Source organism: Cystoisospora suis, assembly GCF_002600585.1.
Source record: "Cystoisospora suis strain Wien I chromosome Unknown contig_3627, whole genome shotgun sequence".
NCBI classification, from domain to species: domain Eukaryota; phylum Apicomplexa; class Conoidasida; order Eucoccidiorida; family Sarcocystidae; genus Cystoisospora; species Cystoisospora suis.
The window spans coordinates 1,091-15,866 of NW_027156422.1; the positions used below are offsets into that span (position 1 = coordinate 1,091).

The window sequence follows — 14,776 nt, forward strand, 5'->3', positions numbered from 1 at the left end:
TGAAGTAGGCTGCGTCAGAGCGCGCAGTGCTCTGACACCCCTACCCCCTTCGAAAGCACGGTATTAGTACCGCAGGGACTGACAGATAACCATGCGATGCTGCCAATAAGATTATAGAGTAATAATCTGTCACGCATTTCAGGATTCGCCCTTGCTCTCCTGGGGTTGACCCCACTCAACAGAGTGCCCCGGGGAAGAATCCTTCAGGTCACAGACGCTCCTCTATGGGTGGTGCGGACCAGCCGCCGTTGTCCTGGGCTGAGCAGGTTCTTTGGGTGATCGGCACCCGTAAGCTGTCGTGAAATTAACGAGTGCTCAGGTCTTGTAAGGCTACTGGGAGTCGCCTGGCTGAGTGAGAGTCCTCCGCTACGGGGCTCTCTCTTCGCTCACTCCTATCCTCCGGTTTGCCGTTCAGGGTTGGTACACCCAATGGCTCACATATCCAAAGCCCGAGCACCGTGGAAACGTTTCGAGGCCTTCACCTCACGAAAAGATTAATGTTCCAAAACTCGGAATTCACCAAGTTCGGCCACTCCTTGGTTCCCTCAACAGGTCTGTCACTTTCGACCTCACACACGCTCACGCACTCAACGGACACAAGTCTTCGGAACTATTCCCTTCTTGACTATCCAACTCGCCATCACTCTTGAAAAGTCCGAACTCTTTCTCAGTTCTCAAGTCACAATAGATTCACTCCTCCGCGCCCGACACGAGATTGCCAGTCGGGTCGCGCTCGGCACTGTTCGGTCCAACTTCAGACACTTGACGGTGTCACGTCACACACACAATTTCACTTCCTCGGGAAAAAAAAGAGCTCTCTGTTAATCGACCACACAAATCTGTTCTTCTAACCTTCTCTTTTCTCTCCTCCTCTTCTTGGAGGTCTTTCCCTTCTTGGCTACTGCCTCTTGGCCTTGCTGCCTACGTCTTCCCGGTCTCCTTCCAGACACGGCTCGATCCCGATCTTGTTCTAGAGCAAGCTAGCTGGAAGAATGCACACACGCTTAGGCCTGTGCAAAGACTAGTCACATTCAGGCAGAGTTGAACCACGTATTATCCCTTGCTCTGGACCCTGTTCTACTAAAACACTCCTAATGAACCACTACAGGTTTCACTTCACACTTAACAAAGTTCTTGGTTCTTAACTCAATTACAGTAGCTCCTTTCTCTAGGTTATAGATATAGCCCATCTCTTGTACTCTCTAACTTCTCCCTTTAGCTCACGGATACACATACACACTAGCCTGAGATCTTTGGTTTACAGAGATTGGCACTTAAGCCTTTGGGACCTGTCTTTCCTCCTGCTTTTACAACCGCTCCGAACACTGTTCCGGTGCCACCGTCTTTAAATCAGAGTTTTATCTCTGACACACGGTCTCTCTTCTTCATTCGGAGACAGAGCATACCATGTGGTAATATTTTCATCGAGGTAGGATAAGGCTATTCGCAACTTTCCTCCCTCAAGTACGTGGTTCCTATCAAGGAACAAATCCATTTGAGCTATCCAGGCTGCCGGTTGCTCCCCCGTGAACGTACTTGGTCCTGTAGAGAGGGACAAACACCGTTCTTCTATCAATGTGTTCAGTAACCTTTCCGCTTCTGTTTCCTTTCCCAGAGGGCCCCTCCAGACCATGCAAGGGGTTTCCTTCACTCGACTAATAAGGCCCCCCATAATGCTGAGCTTCTCCTAAACCCATTCCAGTCCTTGCCTTAGTGAATATCGAGTATGACGTAATGTCATATCCGCCCCTAGCCGTTCCGCTCTTGTTGGTCCGGAGAATCACACCTCTCCCCGTCGACCTGTTCCCAGAATCTTTTCCATTCCCTTCCGGGGCCCTCCAAGCTCCCGCACATCCCGAAACTTCACTTCGTCCATCAGATCCTTCTTAACCTCTCCTCCAAGTTTTGTGTGTCCCATTATATCTGCTCTCCCAACTTCGTCCCCGATGAAGTCCGTAGCTGTTCCTTGGACCAACACAACTTGGCCACACCCAGCTTCAGCGCTCAGTCTGCCCGAGTTCGGACCTCCACCAACCTTGCCCGATGCTCGATCCCCGTTAACTCACCACTCCACTCGTAGTGATTCTCACTTTCTCACTACACACTAGATAACCATGCGGTGCTACCAGAAAGTTTATAATAGAGTACATATCTGTCACAGTTCTGGAGATTCTTCTTTCCTTGCTGGGTTCGACCCGAGAACCGAAGGGTAGGAATGCCAGAACTTGTTGCGACAGATCACTCTATTCTGGAGCGGACCAGCCGCCTGTCTACCTCTCGGGTACAGGTAGGGGGTTGATCTGCACTCTGTGGCGGCTGTGGACTAAGTGAGCGACCTGCATCGTGTATGTCGTGGAGGAGGAGATGGGATCGTCGGTGAGTTTTCCTGGACTCGTCCCCTCGCTGGTCACGCTACCACCTCCGGATTGGTTACTAGTCCGAAAAGAGGCAAAACGATTCTTCAACCACTGAGTGGTATAGGAACTCGATTTTGGAGAACGACTTAACCAACTTGGATAGAAGAGTTCTGCACGATCACCACACGTCCACTTCTCTCGCCCCACTCACTCACGGCTTTCGTCCTACAAAACGGTTCGGGCGTCAGCATTCAATTTCTTTCCTCCATTTCCTCTTGCTTCACGCAGTTAGATTCTCACTCTTGTCATTCCGGTCCTCCCAGTGCACTCCTGGAGTCTGACCTCCCAGGGTACTTCTCCGGACCACTCAGAACTGACACACCAAACTCTTCTTGTTCCACACCCAAACTCGGGAAAAAGCCCTTTTGAGGTAAAGGGCTAACATTCACAATGTAAACTTCTATATATTTTCTCCTTTTGTTTTCTTCTTCTCGGTCCCCCTCATTCGTTGGCGTCGCTGACTCATCACCGAAGGTTGAATCTAGACACGGCTAGTTCGATTCACCCAGAGTCGGTTGTGCCTGAACTCACACACCAGGTTGAACCTCGATAAATTCACCTGGTCTCACAAATAAACCGAATAAAGGCATTTCGGTTTCTCTGTTGCCCTAACTGCGTACGGAGGCATTCTGTTTCGTTCTTCTCTCCCGTGTGGATCCTCTTATCGTCTTCGACCTACACTCAACTAGAGTTAACATGACTGGAACGACCTAATTTTCTATTAGTTTCCAGTTGGTTCACAGTCGGCTGCACAGCGTAGGCATCCCCCTAATCTGAGTTCACTAAAAATTAGGGCGACGTTCCTTCTCTGAACAGTCCTAAGCCATTCCCGTTATTCTAAGTTCACTCACGACAACCAGTTATGATGTATACAAGCTTTACGGAATCTAGATCAGTCGGGGCAGAGCACAGCTCTGACAGTAAGTCACCCGTTCGAACCCTGTGAGATAGACCCAGAGCGCCCAGGGGCGGGGTTCAGATCGGAATCGCGACAGTTGGTCCCTCTGTACTCCCTTGACTGCTCCTATCACACGTCTACGCCGCGAGATCACTTCTATATGACTCGTATACTCAAGAGGCAGAGTTGAAAAACTCTGACACCTCCATTGTGTTCACGGTCGGTTAGAAGATATCCTGTTTGTATATGCTACTAGGTGTTGTGACTGTTCGTGGATGAAGGTGTGTTATGGTTTCACTTTTTGGAAAAATAAACTATTTCGAAAAATAAGCTACGCTGAAGAAAATTGTCTAAGTTGCGATGACGATTTGTTTGGGGAATTTTGAGCGCGTCAGAACGCGCAGGGCTCTGACAGCAACGCTGTTACAAGCAGCTGAGAGTGCTGCCTACAGTGGCAGGAGCTTTGTAGGGTGTAGTGATTCTGGGGCGCCTGGTGCCGGAAAAAACGGTACGGTACCGGGAGGGCGCCTGCACTTCTAGGCAGACGCCGAGTGTACACAGGTTGCGAGTGGACCGGACCTTCTGCGACGGCAAGAGAGAGGCCGCGCGCAAGCAAGCGACCCGGGAGAATCATTTATTCTGCTAGAGAGATTACCGCTTTCTACGGAACAGTGCTAGCAGTTGCTCGACTCTGATAGAAGAGCTGAGCTGTACACTCTAGTGGAAGCCAGTGATCGTCGGGAGCGTGCGTGGGGTTCGGAACGTCAACAACAGCACGGAGTGCCTACTCTGTGCGTGCATCCGCTCCTCTTCAAAGAAAGTGTTTCGGTGGTGGGAGTTCCTGAGGGCAAGCCGCTGTCACACTTCGCGGCACCGGCGGACCTCAATATCTAGTGGTACCCGTTGTTGTACACCGGGCACAACAAAATGGTGCCGTGACCCGCTGGGAGATTCCTGTTTCTACGTGCTATCTTCGTACAGATTTAAGGGAACGCAGAAGAGGAGACTTTCCAGCTTTTGTTTCGTTCTGTTTTTTCTCGTCGCCTCTCAATGTTTCTCTCTGCTTCCAAGTGCGCAGACACCTGAGGCAGACAAAAGTTACGTCCTAAAAAAAGAAATACGATGAAACCAATCAACTACTGCCGCTACTTCTTTCTTTGTCAGGAGCAGAGTGCCCTTCGTCCAGCACAATATGCTCATACTCAAGACTACTTGTAGTGGAGCTTTTTGGTGTATCGCAGGACGTCGTCTTCGTTTTCCTGTACCGAATATACCATGTAAACTCCTCGCATCCTCTCAACAGATCCGACGTCTCTGGCTCCTCATGGGGCTCAGGAGTTAGAGTTGTCTGTTTCACGAGGATGACACTAAGCTACTTTTCATGTTCTGCGTCGGAGCAGAAAGAAAAAAAAGCTTCAGTGTCTTCATGAAGATGAGTTAGACGGTGACTGGGTGAGACTGAGCGAGGTAACTGGCGATAGAAAGAAGAGACTGATTCACGAAGAAAAAAAGCGACGGAATCTAGAAGCCCACGTGGCTGATAAACAAAGACAAGAAAGGCAAAGAGAAGAATACCTCCATGGTGAAAGTACCAATATGACGACGTAAAACAACAACGAAAAGAAGAAAGAGAAAGAGAAGAAAGAAGAGAAGAAAAAGAAAGAGACGAAGAGGAAGAAACAGAAGGAGGAGTCACAGGGTACGATGATGTTTTGTGTGAAGTCTTTCTCCCAAGTAATGGCGTATAACGGCTGGCGAAGGATAAGGACTGCAGGGGTATGTCCCTCTCTTGTCTCTTCTCTTCCATTTGTTGTCGTATCTTCTCAACGGAGGGTCGCATATATCATTGAAGCTAGAAAAAGAAGAAAGAAAAGAAGAGATAAAACAACAACATGACATGTATACGCACAACAGGAAAAGACAGAATGAAGCAGGAAGACTTCATCTCGAAAGAAACAACCCAGCCAACAGAAGCAAGATTCATGAGCTCGACACATATGCAGACGAAAGAAAGAGAAAGATATAAGCAAAAAAACACCGTACACGTATTTTGCCTCATATGTATACATACATGCATATCTCTATGTACACAACGTCTATACATCGATCTCTCTTCTCTCATCCTTTCTCTCTTTACATGTAGAGATTCAGACTTATGCACAATCTCTAAGCAAAGAGAAAGGAAGATATGATTTCTATATCTATAGATCTACCAGCGGAGAAGTGTGGTCATTTGTGTACACCTCATGCTGCGGAAGGCAGGCGAACGTTCGTAAAAGAAAGAAGAAAAGCCAAGCGACGGAAATTTACAGAAACGAAACTCTTTAGGTCATTCTAGTTTGCCCGTTTTTTCTCCTTCTTCTTCTGCCTCTTTCTTCCTCGGATGGAACAAATCGATGGAGTCCACATGAAAGGGAGCCGAATCCCAAACAATCGAATCGTGTTGGCTAGATGAACTAACCACGTTTCATAAATTCAAACACTGAAAGCACTCTTGGTTTCTATGAAGGGATTTACTTTTCGCTCCCTAAGAGTACCGCACCTATGAATATATGACAAGTCTATCTTTGGCATAATAAAAGCCCCCACAAATTGTAGCTAATACAGCACCTAAGATAACACGTCGTAAACGGGACAGATCTTTCAAAAAACACAAGAGAGAGCAAAGTCTTCCTCTTCTCTCTCTTTATCTGTCTATACTCCTGCATATCCTCTGTGTAACTTCAATACTTGCCAAGAAACCACGGGCAGATGAGAAACGCTGAATTCTCATAGAGCAAACTATGCAAATAAAGAGGAGTGAATGTATACAAATACATCCTGTCATCTACGGCTCGAAATCCGCGGGTCTTGCAGATGTGGAAAGACATATATATATATATATATATAGTATCCAGATACATGAACCAACTGGTATATACGTCGTCTTGACGGAAGAAGAGGAAAACTCCACCCAGCTTGTTTACTAGTTAACTACCCGTGAGGGGGCACACACGCACACATAGTCTCTCTGTCTACATACACCATAATCACCGTTACACTGCTGGGATCAACTGAAGTGCACTTTGAGTCTAACGTAGACGCTGTCTACCTCGGTCTACAGCGGAATGAGCATCGATAAACAGGGAGATAGAGGTAAGTGCCTACGTACGAGTGGATGTGCACGGAAAAGAAGACAAGTGCGTGAGGCAAGAAAAAGAGGAGCAACAGTAGATAGAAGTGAACGACGTCGATCCGACAAGAAGACAAAGAAAAGGCGAGGAAGCAGAGGAAAGGAAGAGGGGACCGAAGGAAAACAGAAAGCTGAAGAAAGAAGGAGAGAATGGAGAAAAGAGACCCATGACAATAACGAAACAAACGACTCAGAGTGACCGTGACGTCATTGCCTACGAAGAATCCCTGAGAAGTCTTCATACCTGAAAGCCGAATCATCGAGCATACGTAGAGCTCTCTCCGGATCATATTCAGCTCGGTGTAGAAGTTTATAGGCAAACTCAGGAGTGAAAGGTTGCCATCCTGGACTCGCTTTCCAGTGCCGAGAGCATCTACACCCGCAGATGCACGGGACATGCACGCATACGTACATACATACATCTCATTCAAACATATTGCTACACACATTTACGTGTACAGCTTTACAGAGGTTCGTGTATATCTATCCATACCTCGACTAAAGGGCTGTATAAGCCCATATGGAGATGCAACAGAGAGAGGTGGAGACTTTAGAGAAAGCAGACACGGCTGACCAGAACTGAGTGCCCAGAAATCATCCGGAAAATCTCCGACCCAGACAAATCTCTTCATTCCGTGCTACTTCAACTTATCTCCCTTTCGCTTTCTTGAACGAATTCATCGCCATCATATATATATATATATGTATATAATTCTATCCGGGCTGATGTATCCTGAAATTGTATTGCGTAGGCATCCATGCACAACCAGAGTTTCTCTGGTCCCTCAGCAAACAGCTGAAACCCCTGCAGACAGATTCAGCCGTACACCGTGACCTACCTTTGTAATTATCTATCTATCTCTACACGAGTGAATCTACACCCTTCGTGCAGTGTATCTTCCCCTCCAGTCCAGCAAGAGAATTGGACAGACTCCAGCTGCCTCACAGCCTCTCTCTGTCTCAATATTGTACACAAGAAACATTCGTGTGACCTATCGTACAGAACAGATACGAACAATCTTACATACCGCGTATGTATACATGTCCATATGTGCCGATACATACATATATATGTAAGAAGTAGAACAGGCCACTGAGCGATGGTATGAATACATTTTGCCCATACATGTGTATATACATACAACCTCTTATGTGATACAAACCGAAAACAGTTCGCATTGCCATGGAAAACCCCAGCACACAGACATGATCGACTAGAAGGCGGTGACTACTTGCTATCCTGCACAAACATTCGAGGAATGTACGTATATATATATATATATATATATGCACATAACAATGTACGGCTGCATGTAAACCGACTTCCATACATATAGTCATCACCTTCTCTATCTGTATGACTCCTGTCTCGTGTATCCAGGACAAATAGAGCAATACATCTCTTATATGAGCGTGTACGTTTGTCGTGCTACTGACGTACGTGGCAATGAACTCTGCCAGGTCAGTCTGAGTATTGATGCAATTATCTGACCGCCCGAGAGCTGTGCAGAGCTTCCTCTTTCTCTCAAGAGAAGAAGGGGAATACACGAGTGTCGGTTCTAATAGACTTTGATATAGGCCCTGCTCTGCTGGAGCCGCAATTGAAAGGAAACCTCCCCCTGGTAGTGATTGACTTCGCAAGAGAGAAGACGAAGTATGGGATGGAAGAGGGGCAGATAAAGGTGAAAGAGAATGATGTGTAGTAGTAGTAGAAGAGACACAATCTCCTTTCTTAGAAGTGAGAGAAGAGTACGAAGAAGAGGAAGGTGCAGAAGAGCAAGAGCCTGAAGGAAACGAAGAAGAAAATTTCTCTCCTACGTTTTCAGCTCGACTGGAAAAAGTTTTCTTTCTGTGTAAGTTGGGATCGGGGAAGGGTCTACGAATGAAGGCCGATGAAGTAGGAGGAGACGAAGAACGACTGAGATGAGAAGAGAGACTTGCTGAGAAGGATAGAGGCGGCGCAAGGGGGGGGAAAGGGGATGCAAAAGTGTAAAGGGGGGGGGAGAATAAGGTTGAGAAGTAAGAACAAGAAGGAGGAGAAGGATACGTGAGGGGAGGAGAGACAAGAACACCTTCTTTAAGGATAGAAGAAGAATGAGAATATTGACGATAGAATGGAAGAGGAGTACGAATATCTACAGAAAAGAATGCGGAAGAAAAACGGCAACAATAAGGACAGATATCCCAGGGCAAAAGAGGATATCCATTCAAAATTCTCTTCCTTATCTTCTCTTTCTTACAGCTGGTTCCATCTTCATCGTCGTCTTCGCCCTTGGCATGACATGAGCGACTATTAGGGCGAAGACAGCCTTCCGATCCCCTAGATTCTCTCCCTTCTGCTCCTATGCCTCCTCCGCAGTAGATACAGCAGAGAGGGTTATATGCACTCGTGAAGATTCCCAGACTCGATTCATTCGAAGTTATGGAAGACATGAAGACATCGGTAGCATGCGCCAAGTAAAAGCTTGGTAGCTGAGGTACCTACAGAGTTCCCACAGAGACACGCAGACAACTGCACACGTGTGTATAGACACGGGAAAAAAAAACATACGATGTAAGTCCATACATCTAAAACAGCGTGCATGCCGATAGGGTGAGAGATATACAGACACCAGATTATAGTAGAAGGAGGCACGTGCACACATATGCATGCGTATACAGACATAGACAAGGAGACATTACATGATCTATTCGTGTATGCAAATGACCTAGCATACTCAGAGCCAGACACCGATAGGTATGGACAGACAGGCAGACACACATAGACCGCTCTCTCTGCTTCGCGCTATATGTTAACATGTACAAACACGATGCACACATGAAACATATATGATGACCGCGCTAACAGCCTACCTCAGGAGGCATCTACACCACAAGATTCTTCTCTCCCTCTCTCTCACTCTCAGAGAGCGGAACAACTGAAAAAAACGAAACGTAAGAAGTATAGTAAGACGAAGAAGAGAGGAGATTTCCAGTGTGCAAGCTCGTGTATCTGTCTCCTTCTTTTTCTTCCTTCTTGTCGTGTACCTCTTCTTCTCCCGTCTCCTTCGCCTCTCCCCCCCCTCGGAAATACATACATGCACATAGAGACAAAAGAACTCATACCTGATGGTCGGGGCCTACGTTGATCCTTGAGCCACTACCTCCTTTCTTTCTTCTTCTTCTCGCGAATGTCGGAAGCTCTTCGTCAGCATACGGCGCGGGTGGGGGATAAGCATAAGGATACGGTATGGATGGATGGCGAGTAAAAAACGAAGAAGATGAAAAAGGTGAACAAAAGGGAAGGGGAGGCGCACTATAAGCAGATGTAGGAGGGGGAGACTGCAGCCCTCCCGTAGCCGTAGAAGAAGAAGAGGGACCACTAAGAGATGTCACAGGTTGAGACGAGGAAGAAGAAGAGCGGCGTGTAGGAGGCAACGCAGAGTGGGGATCATTAGGTGAAGGACCTTGATATGAGTTTCGAGAAGAAGAGGTCGAAGATGAGGAAGAAGGTTCTGAAGAACCTCCCTGTGAAGAGGGGGGAGAAGAAGAGGTATAAGAGCAAGGAGAAGCAGCACAGCCGGAATCAGGACGCGCCTGACATTGCTGCTCTACGAAAGAAGTCGAAAGAGAAGACATCATCTTCTCCATCTGTTTAGGAGATGAAGAGTCTCCTGTGGAGTTTGAGGACAGTTGTGGCGAAGCAAGATCTGTACCGTGGTCGTCCACACCAGGTGTACGTACACTGCAAGAAGCTCGATGATGGATGACAGAAATGTCTTCAAAATCACCCTCTTCACCTGCGTGTCCAGCCCCTTTCAACGCCTTTCCCTCGTCACTACCACGACCCATCCCATCATTCTCCTTATTCTCTCCCTGTTTCTCCTTACGCTCTCCCTGTTTTTCTCCGTCTGTCGTTTTCAGCTTCGTCTCTTCTTCTTTTTCGTCACTATGGTCACGGTCTTTCGTCTTGCCTGGCGTACTTACGCCGTGCTGTTTTCCTTCGTGCTTATCTTCTCCCTCTGTTTCTCGTTCCCTTCTCTCTGTCGTTTCTTCGCTGCGGTTCTCGATGAAGGAAGACGAGGGCTGTATATCTGCCTTGGAGCATTCTTCTCTTCCTGATTCTACAGATGAACTTGCCTTTCCACGCGAACTTTTTTCGGAAGTTGGAGAAGATGAGCCGATGAGCTTCCTTTGTTCATCTTCTCTCTCTCTCTCTTTCACGCTGGGGGTTTGAAGAGAACCCTGACGCTGTCTTTCAATCAAAGAGAAAGGAGACGAACAGACTTCTTGAGGATAATCTTCGCCTTCTCTTTCTTCTTCGTCGTTGTCCTCTTCTTCTTTTTCTGTTCTTCTTTTCTTTAAACTGTGAAGTTTTCCATCTGTCACTCCCTGGACGGAAATCATAGGAGAAGCCTCTCTCTCACGGAAGTCACCTCTCCTCTTCTCCTCAGCTTCTTCTTCCTCATTCACAGTTCTCTGTTCTCCTTCTTCTTCTCTTAGAAGCCTTGTAGACGAAGAAGAAGAAAGGGGAGAAGAAGAGCTGAAAGGATTATGTCTCTTCTCTACCTTTTTATGAAAATCTTCACTGGGGCTGCGACCCCTACAAATATGGGGGTGACTACCGGTAGTATTCTCTGAAGAAAGAAGATGATCACGAGGCGAAACAGGAAGGAGTGCTGCTTTTCTTTTATGATGAAGTTTTAGAATCGACTTCAAATGACTAGGTAATGTTGCCCAAGAAAGAGAATCTTGAAGAAGCTGTTGATTAGGAGGAGAATTAAAGAGAAGAGTTGTATCTTCATCTTCTCTACTAAGGGTGGTGGAAGTGAAAGGATGTTCCAGACGGGAAGTTCTTCCATCTGTCTTCTCTTCTACTGTTTCCTTCACCATCGTTATCATCGTAGTCTCGGATAGAGAAGAGGAAGAGGCAGAAGAAGAAAAGGGCGAAGGAGAGGACGACGATGCCGCCGGAGCGAAAGAGACATTTCTACTAGGTAGAGGAGGGGGCGAAAGAGATAGATAAGATTCTTTCGAAAGATTGCGAAAGAAACGGGTTAAACATTCGGGGCAGAACCAGTCTTCTTCTTCCCCATCTTCATCTTCTTCATTGCCATGTGAGCTTTTCCGTCCAAGAGAAGAAGAATGGATCTTTTGCTGAGGTCGTGCGCTAGGCTGTAGACAATCAGAATGAAATGAATACGGACAGCCTTCACAGCAGATAATCTCTCCTCCTCCGCCACAATAGAAGCATATGCTGTCATTACTTTCAATGCTCGCATCTTCATCGTCATCGCTTATGCACCCCGTCTTATCCTCTTCTTCACCTGTGCGATTCTCCTTATTTATGATCACACAAGAAGAATTACTGCGAGAATGACGACGGTAATTTGAAGCTGCACTTATGCCTTTTCTTCTTCCTCGCTCTTCTTCTTCTCCCCCCCCCTCACCGGGTTTCCCACCTCCTCCTTCCCCTCCAGCCGCACTATCTCCGTCATTCGAAGGATTCACCATCATCTTCTTCTCCCCTCTCCCAGTATATAAATATATATAAAGAAGGAAAGAGAAAATATATAAGACTGAGAAGAGAAGCCAACAGGTGCCACTTCTCTTCTTCCAGAAGTTGTTTGCACCTATAAGAGAGAGAGACCTGATCGGGAGGGGAAGACTGCAAAGCAGACAAGACAAGAATAGCGAGACCGGCCTTTCTTCGGATTTTGTAGGTACCCAAGAAAGAGGGACAGTTTTCATAGGCAGGGGAAAAGTGATACGAAAAAAGAAAGAAAGAAAGGTATACCACAATAAGAGCTTCCTCGTATGAGCCCAAGTGTCTCAGTTCACAAGAAACGCTAAGATCGATACTTTTCTGTTGTACCGTTGTTCTTCATTTGTCTCTCTTCGTTTCTTCATTCAGAAAGAGAGCGAGAAGAATCAAAAGGAAAAGAAGAGGTATCCAAGAAAAGAAGAAAGTTTACACACTTCTCTTCAGAACATGCATAACATCAGGATGGTATCAACGAAAAGAGACAAAGAACGAGAGATACAAGAGATCCTACGGGAAGAGAGTACCAAGCAGAATGAAGTCACAAGAAAGAAAGAAGTCTTTGGTCCGTCGAGGAACAAGCATGGCGGACGGAAGAGTCACAGAAAGAAAGACGAGAAAAGCGAGAAGAGAGAGGAAAGGGAGATGTTCTTGGTAGAAGGCACGGCTTCTTTACTCTCCGCATGTGTTGCTTGACGCATTGTTGAAACTTTTTTTCATCTTCTTCTTAGATAGGAAACATTCAAGCAGAAAGAAAAGAACGAAAACAGGACATCCTGTTTCCCATCTAACAGAAAATGCTTCTCTACAGATGAGAGAAAAAAACAAAAGAAGGAAAGGTGATCTTCCGAGATAAGATGGAGAAAGCAAAATACAGAAACGAATGAGGCCTTGTTTTCGAGGCGTCCGTTCTCCTGTGCTTCTTTTTGTAGATCTTTGCATGCACGGCTTCAGACTTTACTTTCTTTCATTCTTCCCCAGTTAATCAGCCTCTCTTCTAATTTCCAACCGAAAAACAAAGAGGGGAGTTGAAGTTTCTTTTTTGCTAATCATAGCACAGATATCGGCCTTACGAAGCCAGTCTGACATTTCTACCAATTAAAGAAAGAAGAATGGGAGCGAACGGAATGAAAGAAGACAGCGATGAGCAAGCTGGGCGCGCACGGGGTAGAGGTGTCGCGGCGTTTCAGGAGAGAAGATTCGTGTAGCCGCTTTCATTTTTAGGGCTACGGTGCTTATTCTCTTCTCATGGATATCAGTTCTTCCAAAATACAGTCACTGTCGTACTGCGTAGGCTCATCGTTCCAAGGAGAGTCACAACAATCAAGACGCCTTCTCTTTTCTGTTCAAGGAAGGGGACAAAGAAAGGCATAGCTGTAGGGAGCGAATAAAAAGACAATTGGTGTAGTGACCTCTCACTACAGAGCGACCACGCTCGCTGCGTCGGAAACTAGATCGAGCCACTCCTAGTTCTTCACGCGGCCAGAAGTCAGTCGCAATTGTTCAATAACTCGGTTGAACACGACTCGGTCCTTACATAGCCATGCGGTCGCGAAGGTCAGCGCGGGCTCCAGCACGCCCAGCACGATCGCCAACAAGTGGTATGCTCTCTTATTTCGCAACAGCTGCGAAGAAAACACTAAATGTTCACTTCGCGGCAAAGAAAAGAACGACGCCAACAGTCGGCAGGCTCGCGCGCAAGAAGCAACTTACGTTCTTCCTCCTCGCTTAAAGAGAAGATCTTGTGTTTCTCTCTCTCTCTGCAGCACCTTCAGCACTCGAACCGAAAGGAGAAGCGTTCTCACTGCCGCCTCCCAGCGGAGAGGCAGCATCATGCTGTGTCCACCACTCCAGTAGTACGACACCTCTCCAGGCTCCCGCTGGGCTACCTTGCTACACAACTATAGCCTTCTACAGGCATAACGTCCACCCCCGTTGAGCGACCGGGGTCTCCACGCACTCCTCCCCACGGGCCGTTCTTATCGAGCTTCAGCCACAAGCGCGCTCCGAGCGGCAAAAGGACGGAGTTGACACTCCGAACTACGTGGAACGTACTGTGGACGAGACTCTGTTAGGCTGTCAGGTGCCGCGCTCTGCGGCCGCCGTGAAACCGGGAGTTCTCTTAGTTGTCTACGGGTCCTCATCCTGTAATGGAGGTGGCGTGGCCTCCTCTGACTCATCGTCAGGCAGGTCTAGCAGCTTGAATTGGCTCCGGGTGACCTGAACGTTCTTCATTCTAGGGGCATCTCGTACCCTGTACGTTAATCCGTGAGGGCAGCAGCTGACAGCCATCCACGGCCCCGCGTACTTTTTGTGGACACTGCGGGCTAGCTTGCCTTCTGATGAGGAGATAACTTTTTCACTACCACCGAATCCACAGGGAGCCGCGATCGGTTTTCGTCAATCAACCTATTCCTCCTTGCCCCGTTGTGGATCTGCGTCTCGTTAGTGGATACGCGAGCACGCCATAAAACCCACAACGTGGATGTCGCGTCGAGGCGAGGCTCCTCTAGATGGAGTTGCAAAGGCAAGATGGCTTCACGCGCCTGCGGCAAAAAGAACGGCGAAACCCTGTGGCCATACGTGGTGTGGAATTGTGAGCCAGTGCGACAGCTGGAATGTCCCACTCGCGTCCCTCCTCGTCCACGACGGCGACAAGGGCCTTCGTCAGTGTTCACATGAGTCGTTCGACAACGCCACTTCCTTGTGGGTGGTATGGAGTGCTGCGTATCTTCCTTAACTGTCAGAGTTTTACTCTTTGCCCGCTG

At 47.4% G+C, this 14,776-nt stretch overlaps 1 protein-coding gene across 1 annotated transcript; it reads right to left on the reverse strand.

Moving 5' to 3' along the window:
• Positions 1–4,606: 4,606 nt before the first annotated feature.
• On the reverse strand, positions 4,607–13,017 carry CSUI_007039 (phd-finger domain-containing protein). The gene is made up of 4 exons (XM_068067189.1): positions 9,593–13,017; positions 7,929–8,968; positions 6,732–6,860; positions 4,607–5,167 (listed from the first exon to the last, which is right to left on the reverse strand). The coding sequence occupies exons 1-4, from the start codon at positions 12,215–12,217 to the stop codon at positions 5,008–5,010; spliced, it is 3,954 nt and encodes a 1,317-aa protein (XP_067920835.1). The 5' UTR covers positions 12,218–13,017; the 3' UTR covers positions 4,607–5,007.
• Between the last annotated feature and the right edge of the window lie 1,759 nt (positions 13,018–14,776).